Genomic DNA, 14169 nt, shown 5'->3' on the forward strand with positions numbered 1-14169 from the left:
AAAAACCCCTTTTTGGTTACTTAAGTCCATTACATGATCTTGCCACAACACTGAGAATAAATCCCCCAAAGAGCAAGTCATAGTTCATTTGGAGACTTACATGAAAATTTGGAGGCAAAACCAAACTACCTCTCATGCCACATGCCACAAGAAAGTAGTGGGATCGTCACCGAAGACCCCAGATGGAACACCATTCCACACGCTGCTCCAAGAATAAATCACTAAATAATTCAATCGACCTGATCACCATTCCTAAGAATCTGTGTTTGGAGACTAGGTAAGTTGCAGAGAAATTTCTAGAAATGAAAATGGTTTTAGTTAATAGGTTGGGACAATTGATGAGAGCTATTCCATCATGCACGGGAAATAAGTGTCTTTCAAATGAATACTACTAATAAAGTAACAGCAATAAGCACTTCCTGAATACCTGCACATACTACCCATGGGGCTAGGACCCTACACACACCATTGATCCCAGCCATGCAAGGTCTCCAATTAGGTTGAGAGATAACTGAGGCTGAGAGCCGTTTAGCCACCTGCCCAAGGTCACAGGTAAGTGCAGTGATAGAATTCAAACTAAGTGTTTATGACCTCCCTCCACCTCTTCTCCAGTTCCCTTAGATCCTGGCCAGGGGGTGAATCTGTGCTCTTCTCTGCTCCAGAAAGAATGGCTGCTGGACAAGCTCATCAACTGCTGTAGGAGGCATCTTTCCTGCTGTGTGTTTTAGAAAAGCACCCAAAGGTATCACGACTCTTTCCAAGGGAGAAAGGCCAGCTCCCTCTTTGACCTGAATAGCATGGAAACAATGCAGTCTCATCCAATGAGCTGCTCTGTCAGGAAGAGAAAAACCCTCTGAAGCCACCACGCACCCAAACAGCATGGCACCCGAATGTAAATAATAAATACCCGATAGCTATGGGCCTCCTTTGGCTTACGGTCTCAGGAGGCTGGAACTGGATGATGCTTAGAGGCCACCTGGCACAACCCCAGCTTTTCAAAGATGAGAAAACAGACTGGTTAACATATCTGCTAAGGAAGGTGAAGCAGCCAGAACCCTGGTCTCAAACTCTGAAATGTCTTTTATGTTCTCAATCATCCTGCCATCCCAGAGCCCAGGAGGGACCAGGATTCCTATAACACTCTCATTTCCTCTTGAGAAACTGGGCTTCCCCACAGAAGGGCTGAAGAGAAAAAAGGTTATTTTCTGAGTTTTCTACTGCTAATCAGAAGGGCTCCCCCTACTGATCAGCACCTCAGCTGGGCCGTCCAGTCTGTTGGGGGGCGGGGAGGGAAGAGATGAAAATAAAAAAGAGTCAATCACCTGGGCCTTTCTGGTACATAAACCATTCTGTGAATGCAATGGCGCCAGTTCTGGTCTCATTAATACACAATTAAACACGTGTGGAGCAGATCACCAAGAATCTGCTCTCTCAATAAACTGCTTCATGCAAAGCTATGGTTTAAATGTCATTTTCATTTCATAAAAAGACTCACCATAGTGTACCTTTAAAAGCTAGTTTTGCTCATGCATTTAATTTATGATTCCATTTCCAGAGATGTGATTGCCTCACAACTTTTCAGAAACACATCTTCTGAATAAAACAAGGTCCTCTTCCCTGCCTCACAACGCCATCCTTGATCCAGACCTATTTTGGGTACCTGGCCCCTAGAAAAGGATGAAAGTCCTTGCTGCGGTGGAATTTTACTTCAGGTGGTGTGGGACTTGCTGAGGACATACAGCCCAGGAGGAGAGGCTGACCAGACACACGGTACCCAAGGCTGAGAGCCTTAGTGTGGATAAACATTTTTAAACAGCTGTCATTTCATGGAAGGCAGGCAAGATGTGCAAGCTGGTGATAAAAGAACAGCAAGGATAGACTTGACAGTCCAGATTGTTAGCAGCTTAACTAAACCCTAGAATGAGAAAAACAAAAAACAGAAAACAAAAAACCATCAACCACGAAGCCACCAAGTGAGACTGGGTGGCAGGAATACTTAGAGGGATCCCGACAATGCAAATTTCCTTCTCTTCACAGGAGGAAGTCTGTCTCTGACAAGACTGTCGCCTTCACCCACCACAAATCTACACTTAGAACGACAGGCACAGGAAGATGAAATGCCCTATTCCCAGACACCTGAAGGAGAAACAAATCAGGGAGGAACGCAGCTCCCAAGTCTTGAAATTTAATTACCAGAACGTTTTTGGCCCTGGACTTCATTAAATTCAGGTTAGGAACTAGCCACACGATGTCATTCTTGTGGCAGGTGCTGTCTAGACTGAGCCAGCCCGCACCGCATCCTTCCAGGCAGGATGAGTCAGGCTGTTGCAGAGGCCCCCAGGTCGGGAAGTTTGTCGTGCCGCGCTCCAGGGAGCAGCACCACGAACCTGGACACACACACACACACACACACACACACACACACACACACACGGCACAGTTGACACTTTCCCCGCCATCCCCAAAGCACACGCGCCAGGAAAAGGCCAGTTCTCACCGCGATGGGAACGTACAGCTGGGGAAGTGTGTTCCCTGGCCGTTTCTCTCCGCCCCTCGGGCTGATTGGACCCGGGCGCCCCCCAAATTCCCGGTCCTCGGGCTGGATTTCGAGAAGAAAAAGCAAAAGGGGCAGACTTACCTAACTCCTCGGGGCTGTAGGGCGCGGATGAGGCTTCTTCCACAAACTCACTGTCTGGAGGAAGAAGAAAAGCAGAAAAAAAAAAAAAAAAAAATAGAATCGCAACCATTCAGGGCTAATGGATTAAGCATCAGTTACCGCGTAGGTCTCTTAGAAAAGCGCGGGTTTCTCTCCCGCAGCGACCGGAATCCGTGAACCGGGGGCCACGCGGGGTCCCAGATGCCCCATCCACTGGGGGTAAGCAATTGTCAAAGAAACTTGGCAGGGGGGGCAGCTCCACCCAGGGACCAAGCGTCTTCCGGGCGTGGGCAGGTGCGCGCCAACTTTCCGTGGGTGCGACCCCACGGATCGCCCGGCCGGGCGCGCAGGGCCGCGACGTCATCCTCTGCCCTCAGCCCGCGGGGCGCATCGCGGCGTCCGCTGGGTCTAGCGTCGACGCCCCGGCGCCCAGGAGCCCCAAAGTTTCCTGGTGGGTCCAGCAGACCCGAGAGCGCGCAGCAGCGGCGGCGAGCTCCCCGCGCCCTCACGATGGAGCGCCCCGCGCGCATCCCCGCCGCCCGTTGCTAGGCGACCGCGGCCGTCAAGCTCGGCAGGGGCGCGCGCGCTGCCTCCCAACTCCCGGTTGGAGGGTGGCTTCCCCACCCCCACCCTCTTCGACCATTCATTACAAATTAGAGCATAACCAGTTTTAAAACAATCCCTGCTTTTTTGTACTGTCTGTCCTACGCCAATGCTTGGGAAGTCGTTTTTCTGTGCTTTTCATGGGGAGAGGCAGAATTTTCAGAGCTTGAATATTTCTTGCAGCAAGGAAAGAGGAGCTTTCAATACTCCCAACCATCTCCTTGTTTTTGAACCTGAATTCTAACTCCACTCCAAACAATATTTCCTCCTCTTAAGAGACTACGTGGTTCGAGCAAGGAAGGCAATATGTCTCCATTTCACAGGTAGGGAAACTGGGGCTCAGAAGTTAAGTAACTTATGGATGACTGCACAGAACTGTGATGGGTGTCTGTGTGTGTGTGTGTGTGTGTGTGTGGTGTGTGGGGAGAGCAGAGCGGTGGTCCTTCTATTGTTGAACGGTTTCAAATACAGAATATAGGAACAGAAGTTAGGGTCTGAAAGTTAGGGTCCTAAAGAAATTCACGTCAGATTGCGGGAATCTCCCTATTTGGGTCAGTGGCCTGAATAACCTTTGAAGATGCATTTTGTGTTTTCCACCAGGACTGACTGACTGCTTGCCTGGGAGGGCCCTGGGCTATGGGGATGTGCTCTAGAGAGCTGCTGGGAGAAAGCCAGAGGAAGGAAGGAGCAAACATGGAAAAATGGTTGTCTCTTCTCCATCCCTGTCCTTGGACACTGATAGTTGGAGAGTCAACAGTCTGGGCAATGTCCTGGGGGCCTTGTATAGTCTCAGACTGATCAGATCACCAGCTGCAGCAGCCTGAGGGCTCCTGGATCGGTGCCAAGGTCTTCTCATTCTGTAAACTCTCAGTCATCTCTGGGTTTTCCACTGTCAGTTTACAAATTACCCTAATTACCATGGAGGACAGAAAGAAGCCACTTTGGCCAGAGTGCTCACAGAGGAATGGCTGGGGACCAGGTTGAGACTGTCCTTCTTCCTCACCAAGGTAACCATTCTTCTTCTTCTGCAGGGATTGAACCAGGGCCACAGCAGTGAAAGCCCAGAATCCTAACCACTAGGCCATCAGGGAACTCCCCAAAGTAACCATTCTTGAGCTGCCTAGCCTTTCTCTCTATCCTCTTCTTTTTCCCCCACTCCTGACAATCTGAGCTCTCAAATCCAAGAAGTGAATGTGCTTGGGGGAATGTTTGCACGCATCAGTCCATCCCCTCCCACCTCCTAGAAACCTCTATTTGCCCTCAGGAATTCATGGTTCATCACAATCCCCAATATCCTCAGCCTCTTCTCTGAATGTTTCTTTCAATTCCTTGCTCTGATGGAAACCTGACTCTCCTTGAAAATAAGAGACCACATGGCCCACCACCTCTACTCCCTGCAGCCATCTACAGACCCTTGTGTTATTCTACCTCATTCCTTGAAGATATTGGCATCTGGGTCACTGTCACTTCCCCCAATACCATTCCCATGATAATTCTTATTTCCAATTCTACCTAATGGATTCTTCTCATACGCTGGTCTCTCAACTCTTCAACATCCTCTCCCTTCCTGGATCTCCAACTATCCCAGCTCCCTGCTCTCAGAGTGACACCAACTGTAATCTCAACGCCAAGCATCCCACTCTCCAACCACCACCTCCTACCTTTCCAGCTTATTCTTTCTGCTATCCTAACCCAATGTCTCCTTGACCCCAACAGCTCCTATAATTTACTTATCCCATGATCTTTGATCATGATCTCTGTTCCTCACTTTCCTCTTGACCTTCCTTCCTCTTTTAACCACCCTAGTTTCTAGGTTTATTATTATCATTTCTCTCTTACATACACCTTCAAATCCTTCTCTCCCTCTCTACCCCTCTCTCTCTTTCTCCTTCTCCCCACCCCCCATATTAAGTCCTTGGGAAAACCATAACCCTAATAAAATCTAATTCTTCATCTTCTCTCTGCCAGCACCCAGTGAAACATCATTGGAGAAGCATACCATCGTGCTGACTGGTCTTGTTTTCAATTTGTAACCATTAACCTCAAGTGGATATTAGTGCAGCCCAGCAATGGCCTTGACATTGCCAAATTCCAACGGTCAGTTCTTGGTCCGAATAGGAGCTTTTGACCCCTGAACCCATAAGTGGGTGAACTCAGAGGGACTGTCTGCAGGACCAGTCTCCTCTATTTCCCCATCATATCAGGAGGCAACTAGTCTTTGTATTCCAAGAGAGAGTCTACAGAGGGCTTTGGGGTCAGCCAGACCTTGGTTCTAATACCAGCTCCACTATTAACTAATAGTTTAATTTCTGCTAACCTTAGTTTTCTATAAAAACGGAGATAATAATCATATCTAATTCATAAGGTTGTGGCGAGAATGCAATAAACTACAGCATTTAGAGAGACTGTCACATTGTGAAAATCAAGTAAATGTTAGTTCTTATTAGATGGCATGCGCCTTTACAGCTGAGAAAAAATGGGCTCTTTTCTCTCCTTTAACAATTTTGAGTTACTGAAAGGAATCACTAAACCACAGATTATGCTTCAAATTAAAGGCTATGTACATTGCCCCATCTTTTAGTTTGCTTTCTAAGAGGTGCCTTGAAAGTTGGTTATGTGGAGTTGGGACCAGGCATTCCCACATAGGAAGAGCATTACAAATATTCTACCAGGTGATTAGGTTCTGGAGCCTGCCAAACTGTTCTAACTCACAGTGGATTCCCCTTCAATTTGTTCCTATAAATGGATGGCTCATAAGCCAAGATCTTTCCTTACAGCACTTTAGTTATTTAAATTTCCTAATCAACTGAAGGTTAATGAGAAAATATTTTTCTTCTTTCAATATCTGTTGTTGACAATTTTTCTAAACTATATGATTCCAATTTTCTGTCTTAGGAAGCAGAGCAGAGCAAACAATAATGTTTCTTGTTAAGCAAACAATATTTATGGGGAATATACCATGCTTCCAGGATGGTGCTAGGCAATGCAGATACAAAAGTGATCAGAACAGGTTCCTGCCCTCATGTTGCTCACCTTCTAATAGGTTCAGAGTAAGGACTAAACCTCAGGCAATGTCCAAAGTGCTTACCCACACTTGACTTTTATAGGCCTCTTATAAAGAAATGATTCTGCTGGAGGGTCACTGAGTTATAAAGGACAGTGCGCAATCTTATAGGTTGAAATAGTGCTGTCAAATTATTAGGGGAGAAATCACAGGTATGTTACTAGATCTCTCAAAGCCTCAGTTTCCTGATAATAATACTTATCTCATTGTATTGTCAGGAGAAGCCAAACAGGAAAAGTGTGAGACAGACCAAGCACAGTGCCTTTCTCTCCCACATAGAAGGCTTAGGCATGCTGGAGTCCCCTCTTTTTTTTTTTTTTTAAATAAATTAATTTATTTTGTTTATTTATTTTCGGCTGCATTGGGTCTTCATTGCTGTGCGCGGCTCTTCTCTAGTTGCGGCGAGTGGGGGCTACTCTTCGTTGCAGTGCACAGGCTTCTCATTGCGGTGGCTTCTCTTGTTGCGGAGAGTGGGCTCTAGGCACGTGGGCTTCAGTAGTTGCAGCACATGGGCTCAGTAGTTGTGGCTTGTGGGCTCTAGAGCACAGGCTCAGTAGTTGTGGCGCACAGGCTTAGTTGCTCCATGGCATGTGGAATCTTCCCAGACCAGGGCTCGGACCCGTGTCCCCTGCATTAGTAGGCGGATTCTTAACCACTGCGCCACCAGGGAAGTCCCTGGAGTCCCCTCTTTTGACTGTCCTTGGAGGAGAATGGGCTTCCTGCTGCCGTGGCCACTGAAGACAGGGAAGGAGTCTCTGATCCTATTTCTAGGGCAGCATTTATTAGAAGGTGGGACAGGTGGGGAGAAAGCAGCAAGAAGGAAGTGTTTCTGGGGCTCAGGGTGAACTATTTCTGGGACTCAGGTTTTCCACAGAAACAGAGTACACAGGGGGCTGATGTCTAATATCTACTCTAGCTGTTACCCGCTACATCATGAGTTGAACAGACTTTTGGGAGCTAGCCTGGGAACCCAACCCCTAGCTTTAATATTTCTTTATATATATAAAGTTAATAATATATTATTCATCAATATTAATAATCTTATATAATATATATTATATTATATATAATTCTAAATGTTTTAAATTAATTTTTATTAGATAAGCAAATAATATATATTCAAGGTGAAGGAAAAAACATTTAGTATCCATGGGTATAAACTGAAAAATGGAAGTCCTCTCTCCTGTCCTATCAGACTCTCCATCCCCAAACTGAAGCACTATCCACACCTTCCTGTGTGCCCTAGTAAAGATTATTTTTTAGGCATATTCAAATATGTTTATGAATTGTTGAAACAAGTTGGATATCATATTATGGCTTCTAAATGAAAGACAATACGTTTCTAAATGAGATTTTGGTCCAACCCCAGTCATAAACTAAGGTGTGACTATTTTCTGGTTAGTAGGGCAAGAAAGTTTATAAAAAATCATAGGAAAAAAGTTTTATCAACTATTACAAAACAGTAAAATCCTGAACAAAATTTAGGCATTTAAAGAGTTATACTTCAGTTATCTGGAAAACTCACTTAATCGTAACCCTCATTCCTCTGTAAATGAAGTATGCTCACATAGCAACATTGAACATAACCCTAGGATCAAAGGAATTCTTAGATCCATTTCTAGAGCTAAAAGCACACTCCAAATGCTTTTCAGGTGGCTAGAAGAGGGGTTTCTAGCAAAACAGCCATTGCTAATATCCTGCTTAGTGTTCAGGACTGAAGCTATGGACCAGGACCATGGCCCACAGGAGTCTGGGCGTGCCATCAGCCCCTGGCTGGCCTCTGCTGCAGCAGTGTCAGGGCCTGCCTTGACTGCAGGTTCTGCTTGGAGGAAAGGCCACAGAGAGGGCAGGTTTATATGGGCTGCTTTGACTCTGGAGGCCCCCCAGGGGCTACAGCCCCTTGGTCAGTGGAGAAAAGGAGGAGATGGGGTCTCATACAGATGTGGCTTCTTCCCGCAAGAGATGGGTGAAGGCTAAATGCCACATGGGGAGAAGTTTTTTTTCAGCCAAGGGATGTTATCAATTCCTTTACAAGAAAAAGCTGCCCTGATGCCATAACAACAAGTTAGAATGGTAGCCAGAGGCCATTTGGATCTGTGCACAGCCCTCCCAACATCTACCCCGGGAAGTCACCAATCTCAAGCATGAAAGACAGGAAGAAGCGAGCTAAGCCTTACCTCTGCCTCCCTCTCTACCCTGGCATCGCCCTTTGCTCACCTTCTCTGCAGGTAGTCTTCCGTCTCCTGGAGGCCCTCTGCTAGTTAACAGCAGAACAGAGTGGAGAAGCAATGCTTGCCCCTCTTCCCCTCCTCACCCTGGGGAGCATGGGCAGGACTGATTTAGGAGGGAAGAGTGGGTCTGTGTCTGCTCTAAGCAAGGCATGACTCTCTCCTGTTATCCTGTCTCTTATCTGCATCCTCTCAGGACGAGCCAAAAGAGGACAGCAAGAAAATATATGCACCCACCCATATAGTTTCATCAAAGAGAATTTTGCATTTATTGGTCTCAGCATTAGCTCCAGGGCTGAATTGGCCCAAAGGACATCTCACCTTCTCCTAGGGTTTAATATTCTTTTATTTTACTACAACCCCACTTTTTTTATAATCCTTGATGAAAGGGAGAAAGAAAATATAGTTGCTTTGTTTCCCTTAAATGAAAATCAAGTCTCAGATAACTGCTTTAAGTGTTTGATGACGTCCAGAAAAAAGAAATGGACTCTATAGGAAGAATAGTTCACTATATCTCACCTGAAAAAAAAATCATTACTCTTAGCAGAAACAATACAAGCCAAGAGATGATATGATATTAAGTCTGACAGGAAGCCAAGGATTCATTTTGGTAAAAATGCTAAATATGGTCTCTGAAAAATTCAAATACCATGAAGTAGATGCTACTAACAAAAGCAAGACATTTTATGAAATATATAAACAACTTGGATCTATCCAGCCCCCTGCAACCAGGATTCCTTTTACCAACTATGGAATAGAGATGAAGATTTAAAAGACGCCCCACTCAACATCATATCAAAGGAAATAAACTCTGGCTGAGCCAAGAAGCAACTAGAAGGTGTATGTGGCCATGAATGAGAATAAACCATTCCAAAAATACACAAAGAAAAAGGTCCCTGCAGAGGAAAATCATACATTTCCAGCTCACACTCAGTTGGATCTATTGAGTGAAATCAGACAAAATACCCTGTGTTAAGATTAAGGGTAAAAACATTTGCTGCCATTGAAATCTATGCCTACACCATTACAAGAGACATCCATAGGATGGATTTGAGTTTCTGCTGAGATGCAGAGACCATCCTGATCTCCCATTTTCCACCCCAGTATCCTGGACAGAGGCCTGAGAGGGAATCGCTTCTTTCAGACACTGCAAATAGAGTCTACCTGGTGCGCAAGAGTCTCTCTGTTTTCACATTAAAATGGTTTTTCCAAGAAGCTATGGCCTTAGCAGTCAGCATACCCTAGGTGCTGGCAGGAGAATCAGAGGCCTGAGTTCTGGCCTTAGTTTTGCCATTAATCTTGACAAGTCTCCAAACCTGCCTAGCCTGTATCTCCTCTGTAAAAAGAAATGACCTTTATGAAACTTGTTAAAACGAATGCCAATAGGAGACCATGGAAAACAGATTCTTTTGTATTAATCTTTTTACGACCCTGTATGCAAGAGAAATAGACACAAAGCTCAACTTTACCCCAATATAAAATTAAAAATTAAAAAAAAAAAAGAAATAGACACAAAGGATCAAGCTTCATGGAAAGGTGGAGATGCCCTTTGAAGCCGATGGAGAAGTGAAATGGACAGAGCAGAGCTCTGGGGAATGAAGACCTGAGTGTGAATGTGAGTTCTGCTGGTGTTTGCTATATGAGTCTTATGGTGCCTTAGTTATCATGACTTCCCAAGCCTCAGTTTCCTCATCTGAAAAATGGGGATAATAATAACTACTTGAAGAGATTTCAATGAGGATTTGAATAAAATGAAATAATGCCCACAGCAGTGCTTGGCACCCAGACCACACTCAGAAAAATTTCCTTCCTTCCTTCCTGACATGTTAAAACTCTCCCTGACCTTGAGAGGGACCAGGAGGGAAATCCGCTCCTTCCTGTTTTTATAACCAGAATGGGAACAGCACCACTGAATTTCTAGACACACCTGGCCCCTACTGCCAGGTTATGTTTCCCACGCTTCCTGACTCTTCCCTAATGAGGAGCTTAAGCAGGTTGGGTCCCCTGGGAAGAGTGAATGGCAGCAGGATTCCCAAACAGCTGAGCGAGCACATCTATAACAGGAAGAAGTGTTTTATAGATTCACTGAGAAGGGCTATGGAGACCTCCCCTCCCGCACAAATCCCCACACGTCTGATGTGGCAGCTGGCAAATCAAAGGAGCGGCCAGAGGAGCTTACACTGCGCCGATCAGAAACAGCGCTCTGGCCCCCTTTTGTTTTGTGTGTCAGGCACTGCATATGATTTCATTTGGAAAATGTGTACCAAGCCTTTAAAATAAGTTTGCATAACCACCGGCCCACGTCCTTGAGGGTATTTTAAGAGTGTAGGAAGCGGAAGTGGCAGAGGGACTTTCCTGCAGAAATTCTGTATCATGCTCAGACATCCTGGGTTCTCCCCAGCCAGCTTCCTGGAGGCTGACCCACCCTCATGGCAGCCCGAAGTGCTCTGAGGATAACACAGAGGCAGATGTTGCGTGGATCTGGCCCTGTCTCAAGGCCCATGGCTCACCAGGATGACTGAGCCTCCCTCGCAGATAATGCAGTTCTCGGAGGACTCCAGAAAGCCAAGAATAAAACCTCAAGGCCTGGACACTTCCAGGACTTTCCCTGGTACCTCACTGGAAATGTAAACCCCATTAGCTGACAGTGGGCCTCAGAGATGGAGCAGATGGGACCGGCCAGTGTTGGGAAACAGGGGATGTGGGGTAGGGGGTGGAGGAAAGATCCTCTGAAGCAGGTGGGTCAAGGCCTTGGCAATGCATTAGCTGAGGCGGCCGTCAGAGGCTCTTGGATGATAATCCACACTTTGCGACAGAACTGCTGGTTTTCTGGCCCAGCTCAGAGCTAGTGCTCTTTTCTACTGTGACAATGAAGTAAGCAATACAAAATCTGTAACTGGGCCACCAGAGCCTTTAACTGAGAAGGCAGAGTAGCGAGGGTTGGAGGATGAGTTGTGGAGCAATAGCTTGGCACAGCTTGGCGTTAGGCAGACCTCGGTTCAAATCCCCCCTCTGCCAGTGACCTTGAGCAAGTTTCTCAGTCTCTTCAGGCTCAGGTGTTTTCATTCATAAAAGGAGAATCAGGTTGTTGTGAGAATGAATGGCGACAGTCTATATCTATACAAAAAAGGCACTTTGGGATTGACGTATACCCACTACTATATTTGCAAGAGATAATCAACAAGGTCCTAACGTATAACACAGGGAACTCTGCTTAATATTCTGTAATAACCTAAATGGGAAAAGAATTTCAAGAAGAATAGATATATTGGGCTTCCCTGGTGGTGCAGTGGTTGGGAATCTGCCTGCCAATGCAGGGGACACGGGTTCGAGCCCTCGTCTGGGAAGATCCCACATGCTTCGGAGCAACTGGGCCCGTGAGCCACAACTGCTGAGCCTGCGCGTCTGGAGCCTGTGCTCTGCAACAAGAGAGGCCGCGATAGTGAGAGGCCCGCGCACCGCGATGAAGAGTGGCCCCCACTTGCCACAACTGGAGAAAGCCCTCGCACAGAAACGAAGACCCAAGACAGCCAAAAATAATTAATTAATTAATTAATTAATTAATTAAAAATAAATAAATAAATAAAATAAAGGTGAAAAATGTTACCATACATATTTAGGTAGAATTCAGAGTTTTACCATTATTTTTTTAAAAACAAAAAATAAAAATTAAATAGACATTTTAACAAAAAATAAAAATAAAAAAATAAATTTTAAAAAATAGGGGGAAAAGGGCATAGCATAATGTCTGGTGTAACGTATCTACCTAATAAATGATTACAAATATGCTTTTGTAATTCGTCCAATTCTGACTTAGGTCTGGCACAGCGGGGCTGCCACTTTGTTTCTAGTGTGAGTTTTCTCATCTCATTTCAACATTTCACCATGTTTCCATTTTGCCACCCTACCTAGTCCTCTTAGGACCTCCATCCTTTCCCTGAACCGCAGCCTAGGCCTCTGAGAACCACCCTAATCCAGCTGCTCACAAGGACTTTCACATTTCAGCCACAATGATTCACTGTGACAGTGCTTCACCCACATATGGCAAGGCAACCATACTCTGTCTTGGACACCTCCATCATCACATACTGATTGTCTGAACTGGGGCCAGATATCATGGTATCTGTTGCCCACCCGAGCTGAGCTTTTCCATCCGCCCCAGAAGCTCATCACTTACCCAAGAGCAGTGCCTCCCTATTAGGTAGATCCAGACACAGATCTGGTTCCCCTTCCTATGAGCCAGCCATACCTCCAAAGATTGTAGATACATGATGTGGTGAACTCAAGGAGGTGTGTGATAATGCTTGGAGCTGGTCACAGTAGAATTTCTAGCCACCCCTTTGTCACAGTGATCCCTAGGGCTTCTTTCTGCTCTAAAATTGTATGATGGATGATTCTATTGCCTAAGTTACAAAAGCACCAGCAGACAAACCACACCTACTAATTCTCTCCTCTGCCATCCAGCTTTGGTTAACAAGTCCTGGGGGGAAAGGGGGTCACTGAATGAAATGCTCTAGGTATGCTGAAAGTAAGGTGAAGTGATGTAGTGGTGCCAGAAGAAGTTATGCGACCAGTTGGGTTGCCACAGTCAAAAAAGATTCTCACGAAAGCAGAAATATGTAGAGGATATGTTCCTAGCCATCATTCATTCATCCATCCATTCATTCATCAAGCCAGCCAGCTGGCCAGCCACCAAATATGCATCAAGTATTTGCCAGGCTACTTGTGAAAGGGATGCAAAGGTGAATAAAACAAGATGTCTGCCCCCAAGAAGCTCACACATTGTCTAGGATATAGACAATGACAATACAGTGTGGCAACTCTGTGACACAGGAATCTGCAAGTTCTGTGGCAGCACTGAGGATGGACCACTCATTCAGATCAGGGTGGGGGTGGGTAGGTGGCAGCAGCAGGAAGAGATCTCAGAATAGATGACTTAAGCTGGAACTTCGAAGACGAGCAGGAGCTGGCCAAGTAGAAGGCACATGGTAATGACAGCCTTTGCAAAGGCGCACAGGTGTGTGAGAGCATGATGTATTCAAGGATCCAGGGGGAGGTCGATACAGTGATGAGAAAGGGGTTTGTTTTTAGTGAGGAGCAGCAGGAGATGAGCCTAGAGAGGCAGGCAGGGGTCAGACCAGGAAAGGAAGGCTGCATGTTGAGCGGAGGAAGTTCAACTTTATTCCATGGGCCGGGCTGTGAGGAGACACTGGCTTAAGGACCTCTAAACGTGACTAGGGTGGCAATGCGACAGGGCACAGGAGTGAACAGCTATTGGTTTTTGTCTGGACTGCATCCAAGTGTCCTCTCTTAGAGTATCAAGCTTCCCTTCGGGGAATCTCCCATTGTGTGCGGTTGTCTTGGTTGGAAGATGTACCCTGATGCAGTGCAGAAGCTCAGTAGATGTTTATTGCTGTGTAAGTTACCCCATTTTAGAGATGGGGCACAGTAGAGAGTGTAGTCTGGTGATCTCCGTGTCTATCTTACTCTCTTTTTTGTATTCCCAGTGCTTGGCACATAGTAGGTGCTCGATATTTATTGAGTGAATGAATAAACAACAACAAATGGGAGGCATATCCTCTCTAAAAACATCAAGTGAATGCGTTAACTTCAGTGGC

At 45.9% G+C, this 14169-nt stretch overlaps 1 protein-coding gene across 2 annotated transcripts in view; it reads right to left on the reverse strand.

Annotated features, from left to right (window-relative positions):
* Positions 1-14169, reverse strand: part of AMOTL1 (angiomotin like 1) — a 167788-nt gene that overhangs the window by 129638 nt on the left and 23981 nt on the right. For both annotated transcript variants that reach the window (XM_036859739.1, XM_036859740.1), the window contains one exon: positions 2639-2692. In XM_036859739.1, coding sequence (XP_036715634.1) covers positions 2639-2692 — 54 coding nt within the window. The remainder of the gene's footprint in view (positions 1-2638; positions 2693-14169) is intronic.

The sequence above is a fragment of the Balaenoptera musculus genome, chromosome 8, assembly GCF_009873245.2.
Source record: "Balaenoptera musculus isolate JJ_BM4_2016_0621 chromosome 8, mBalMus1.pri.v3, whole genome shotgun sequence".
NCBI lineage: Eukaryota > Metazoa > Chordata > Mammalia > Artiodactyla > Balaenopteridae > Balaenoptera > Balaenoptera musculus.